Source organism: Frankliniella occidentalis, unplaced genomic scaffold (genome assembly GCF_000697945.3).
Source record: "Frankliniella occidentalis isolate FOCC.00 unplaced genomic scaffold, Focc_3.1 Scaffold585, whole genome shotgun sequence".
Taxonomy (NCBI): domain Eukaryota; kingdom Metazoa; phylum Arthropoda; class Insecta; order Thysanoptera; family Thripidae; genus Frankliniella; species Frankliniella occidentalis.
The window spans coordinates 11,898-17,141 of record NW_026267701.1 but is presented as its reverse complement, the minus strand read 5'-3'; the positions used below and the strand labels follow the sequence as shown (position 1 = coordinate 17,141).

Sequence of the window (5,244 nt, the reverse complement as noted above, 5' to 3'; positions counted from 1 at the left end):
CCCTCCCCGCCCCGCCCCGCCGGCGTTGTGTGTGGTGAGTCGAGCTCGGCCAAAGGGACTGTCGCGGACCCTGTGGAGGTCTGAAGGAGATGCGACTGCTGCCGGTTGGCCTGACCGAAGATGGACATTTATGTCTTTTTAATTACAATATCTACGCTCCAAGAAAAGAAGATGAATCTTGGATGCCGTGAGGAAGGGGGGGGGGGGTCTACAAGGTCGTGGATCAGGGAAGGAGACCTGAATGCAAGGGGAGGGCGAGGGAAGATGCTGCCTCCTCGCGCCAAACTCGGACGTGAACAACCCTGCCCCCCACCTTCCCCCGTCAGGACCCACAGTCCTTGGAGCAGGGCAAATTGGGCCGTCTGCAATTTCTGCGTCTGTCCCGCATGCTAAGCACGTTGCTCCTCATCTCTGTCATTGCAAGGCGCTGATGAACTCGTAACCACACAAAAGATCTCCTCCTCCTCCTCTTTTTATTTTTTAACCTTCTCGCAAAGGGCGTGTAAGTCAGGTTTATTGGGACCTTGGGTTGGACCGAGCTGGAGGGAGATGGGTCATCGCGTATGAGTGTCTCTCTGGTCGGCCAATACTGTACAGTACCAGACACCCGCCCGTCGACAGGCTTTCGTGTCGTCGTGTCAGCCGAAATCAGCAATCAGCTTGCAATCAGCAATCCAGTAACAAGCCTCGCGGACAATGCTCCTTGCAACATTGACGTGTGAGGCGCCGACTATGTAGGTGTAAAAGGTTGTTATCACCGGGACCCCAAACACTTTTAAAAGAGGCGGTCGGAACAGCAGAAAAAAAAATGTATTGTGTCCTCAGAAGAAAATGACACTTTGTTTACTAAGGTTACGTTGGGTTGGTTTGGTGCGTGAGCAGAAGCGGTACATACCTGCTGTTACTAAGGGTGCCGAAGCGTACAGTACCTTTCTCGCTTCCTTCCGCAGCAGTTAGTCGTCTGCGCCCCACCTGAGCAACGATATAATTTTCTCACACCACCAGTTTGCCTTGACCCCCTCCACCTTTCCTTCTTCTTCGCGAAAAAAATAATATTTGTAATTACATCTGCTACAGTAGCAGAGATGCATTGTGAAAAAGTAGGACATGTGTCTTTTGTGGTCTTTATATCAGCGATTGACATTGACCCCATACATGAGCGCGCGCGCAGGTGAGATTTACATTTGGAGCGGGACTCGCCGCCCACCCGCCCACCCAGGCCCAGGCTCAGCGCACATTATTTACATACGTCACGGGGATCGTCCGCGTACTGGATTCCAGTTTGTCATCTTTAGGGCTTCTGTCCGGACGTAAAAGCGCGAAGAGTTAAAACACGAAAATGTTCACTGAACACTTGCTTGCGTGAGGACTGACACTCTCACCTTATCGTAGAGTGAGGAAACTAATTCAATTTTCTCAATCTCCTCTTGAAAGCAAGATAATTTCATATATTTCCACATTAATGGTTATCACTCGATTTGCCCCAAAAATTCTCAGTACAAAATGATCGAAAATGAGAAAAGGAGCAGCACTCGCGGGCGAGGATCTTACGTAAACTAATTCATATGATTAGTGCGACTCAAATAGGGTGTAAGAATGTTTTTACTCATTTGTCGTGAAGGAAACCCACCAATAGGGTGTCCAGTGCTGCCGACTTGGAGAGCGGCCCGTTCTCCGCATACCTCTGCCTGTCGCTCTCCGTCTCCATCACCTCGCACGCTCCCGACGGCATGTTATCGTTACCATAACGCGTGTTTGAGGTGCCGTCTGGCCTGGAGGTGTCCCCGACTCACCTCTCGGCGCGGCCCGCGCATACTCACCAGCTCACTAGAGGTTGCGCACGAGGTGCACGAGGGCGGCGCGTGGCGGCGCGTGGCGGGCGGGGGCGGGCAGGGGGCGGGGGCGAGCGCAAACCGCGAGCTGCAATGCTTTCTCATTCGTCTGGGTCTGGCATGCGTCTGCTGGCGCCAAGCAAGCGTCCTATTAGTACCTGGTTCTAAATCTGTTTCTGTCCCTCTGTCTCCTTCTCCCTTCTGTCTCCCTGCGTCTCCCTGTCTCCCTCTGTACCTTTCTGTCTCTGCTCTGTCACACACTTTTGCGAGCCAGCCCCATATGACCTGCCCAACGCCACGTCGACTGTGACGGGCGCAACGGCGCACGCATAACCAATAAGGTAGGTCAGAAATCATCCCGCCGGACCGATTTTACTGCACGGCGTGCCGGCGACCTTCGGCCTGGGCCTCGGCAACGCGATCGCATATTCCATATCGCACAACGGTAGACGAACAAAAGGCGGCGGAGAGGTGGCGCATCTGCGTGCGGGTAATGCCGGGCAGGATGTACTCTATTATCCGGTTAATGCTGATAGGACACCGATGTGGGAGAGAGAGGGGAGATAGAGAGGGTGGGACCGGGGGAGAGAGAGGAACAGATAGGGAGAGAGTGAGAGAGAGTGAGAGAAAGAGAGAGAGAGAGAGAGCGACAGAGAAGAAAGACTCTGTGGATCAAAGGGGTGGGGTAGGGTGGGGACAGTCTGAACCGCGTCCTTGCCAACATGGCGCGTCTGTTCTGTACACATGTCTCTCTTCGGCGGAGGACCGCCGGTCTGTCAGTGACACCCGTCATGCTCTCCTCCTGGTGCACGCTGGGCGCGTTCTCGCTGCTCGGCCTCCAGCTCTTCCTCCTTTACGGCGCCACCGTGGTCTCGGCCAGCAGAAAGTCCCCCGTTGTGAGTACAGTATACTGTCCTTTTGGGGGTGTCCCAATACGCCAAAAGGCGTTCTGTGCAAGATTCAGGGCCACTACAGGTGTATGAAAAGCAAGTTCCAAAAAAAGTCGTTCTGATTCCTAACACTATACCCACAGTCCTCACCCTCACCGGCTAAGCAAGGCAAAACCATTTCCATCTAATCAATGCCGGCACTGTTTGTTGTTGACGCTGTTCTTCCTGTCCGTAACGCTCCCATGGCTCTCGCAGCAGCACATGCTGCGCCTAAGCGGCCTGGGCAGCCGCCTCGTCGTCGAGATCCCCGAGATCCACTCGTGCGAGGTGGCCAACAACGCGATCACCTTCGCGAACGTGCACATGGGCATGCTCAACAAGGTGGACTTCGTCGTCGACGCCGACCTCAACGTGTCGCGGGCGGCGAGCTCCCTGCGCGAGGTTTGAACAAGTTTACGCTCCCACCGGCTCGCCGCCGGTCGCCATGCCTTCCTGTCCCCGACGCTCACCACCGCTCGCCCCTGCAGGTGGTCGTCGAGCTCCACAAGTGCCGCGACGCAGTCTCCGCCAACACCTGCGAGTACTTCCAGACGTGGCGCTTCAAGGACCGCCTCTGCGCCGAGTGGAACGACCCGACCAAGCCGTGGAACTCGGTGCTGGGCTCCATCGAGCCCCGACTGGACTGCCCCATCAAGCAGGTGAGGGACTTGTCCATACGCCGCCGGCCGCCGGGCACCCTGACCAGACCATGACGGCATTCGCTCCTGCCGCAGGGAGAGTACCACATACGCAACGGCAGCCTGGACCTCAGGGCGCTGCAGGGGCTCCCCATTCCTCTGGAGGGCAGCGTCTGGAAGGTGCGGGCCTCCACGATGGAGGAAAACCACGAGGTGCACACGTGCACCGTGATCCACATGGAGCCGCACCGCGTCCGCGACTAGAAGCACGGGGGGAGGCCTCGTCGTCGGCGTCCAGCTCAGCGGCATGGAGCCATGCCGCGCCCCCAGTACGTGCCGCCCCGCTCGTCTCTTCGCGTCGCGCGCGCGTCACTGCCCTTTTTTTTTTATTATTATTATCATATTTATAAAGCAAAAGCAAACATGTTTTAATATAGAAGTGCCGCTGTGGCGGAACGTGCAAAGTTCCACACCTGCACCTCACAGCGCCAGCCCCCTGTGCCTGACGTTTGTGATATATCGGATTACCGTCATTATTATTTCGGAGGCAGGCGGCGAATAGTGGTCCAATGCTGGCACCAGAAATTCGCGGCAAGGGGGACCTTGCCCATTGACGTCACGTCCACGAGTCCGGGCGAGAGACACGGGCGGCAGCACGGTGACGCGGTCGGCGGCAATGCTCCTCCGGAGCGAGGACGTGCCGGGGTGGGCCGGGGCCGAGTCCCGCCCGGGCCGCCCGCCTTGGGTATTCGCTTGGTCCTGGAGTCCACACGGGTGGGTGCATTGCTCCCCTGCCCCGCCTCTTACGCGGGGTGTCGGGCATGCAATCAGAGCGGTTTGTGGTTTGACGAGTTCATCGGATATATCCTGAAAAAATTAAGTCATCAGTTTCAATGACACGAGTGGACAACTCATGGAAGCCAAAACGTTTGTTTCTATCAAATTTAAAACTTAGTTTTGTGCCCTCATTCTATACAATTTTTTCCTGCTCATCTCAGCACACTGACTGTATATAACGTGTGCATGCCGATGCACCCTTTACATAATGTGTGCATACCGAAGCACATTGTGGTTCACAGACCCTTTATTTTCCCTTATTTTTTTTATTCTGCAGGCGTGCGGGCTGTCTTGCCTACCGTCGCTCAACACGCCTTATGGCTCCGTGTGAGTATGCAACCCGCTCACACGCCTGCATGCCGAGCAAATTGAAGAAAGGGGTCTGTGGACCACCCTGTATAAAGGGTGATGCCATGCACTCTAAGGTGGAGTGAAGGTCCACTTTTTGTAGTCGCCGAATAGTAATAATGCGGGAAAGTTGCCTCGCTTACTGTTGACTTTTCAGTGACTCATGGCTTTCCCTCGTAAAATTGTGCATGCTACACACACGCCACCCTACACACCACCCAATGCGCCCGGATAGTGAACAGCGATAAGGCAACATTAGTTGATTAATTGTATTTATGGCATAAAAAGGAATAATCTGAAAAACCACCCGAACCAAAAACAAAACAAGTAATTTTCTGTTGTTTTCACTTCTTGACTCTTGATTTTATTCACTGTTTACTAATTGTTTTGCGGTTTTTTTTACGAAGAATTCGCCTGATTCTCTTCCGCCCCGCAACGCCACGGATTGGATGTCTTTTGGGGGCGGGCCGCAATCATGTAGAAGCCGGGGGCGAGTCCAAATAGCGCAATGAGAACCGGGATTGTCATCAGTCACGAGAAGGCGGGCGAGTGGCGTGTTGTGTTGAGACGCGCGGGATCGGATGGTCCAATGTGGACAGTGAGCCGCCCGGAGCCGTCGGCCCAAGCCTCCCTGACCGCCCTTCCCCTCCCTGCCCTACC

General features: G+C 55.0%; 1 protein-coding gene across 2 annotated transcripts; it reads left to right on the top strand.

Moving 5' to 3' along the window:
• The first annotated feature begins 2,536 nt into the window (after positions 1-2,536).
• Positions 2,537-3,863, top strand: LOC127751591 (uncharacterized). 2 transcript variants are annotated; one of them, XM_052275356.1, is made up of 4 exons: positions 2,537-2,728; positions 2,981-3,163; positions 3,250-3,420; positions 3,496-3,863. In XM_052275356.1, exons 1-4 carry the CDS (start codon positions 2,555-2,557, stop codon positions 3,661-3,663), a joined length of 696 nt encoding a protein of 231 aa, XP_052131316.1. In that variant the 5' UTR covers positions 2,537-2,554; the 3' UTR covers positions 3,664-3,863. The 2 variants fall into 2 exon arrangements, with proteins under 2 accessions (XP_052131316.1, XP_052131315.1); XM_052275355.1 differs by having other exon boundaries at positions 2,978-3,163.
• The last annotated feature ends 1,381 nt before the right edge of the window (positions 3,864-5,244 follow it).

Coding starts and splice junctions, on each gene's coding strand:
- LOC127751591 (XM_052275355.1), top strand. CDS start 2,555: ATGGCGCGTCTGTTCTGTACACATGTCTCTCTTCGGCGGAGGACCGCC. Junction 2,729..2,977: donor CCAGCAGAAAGTCCCCCGTT/GTGAGTACAGTA, acceptor TGGCTCTCGCAG/CAGCACATGCTGCGCCTAAG. Junction 3,421..3,495: donor TGGACTGCCCCATCAAGCAG/GTGAGGGACTTG, acceptor CTCCTGCCGCAG/GGAGAGTACCACATACGCAA.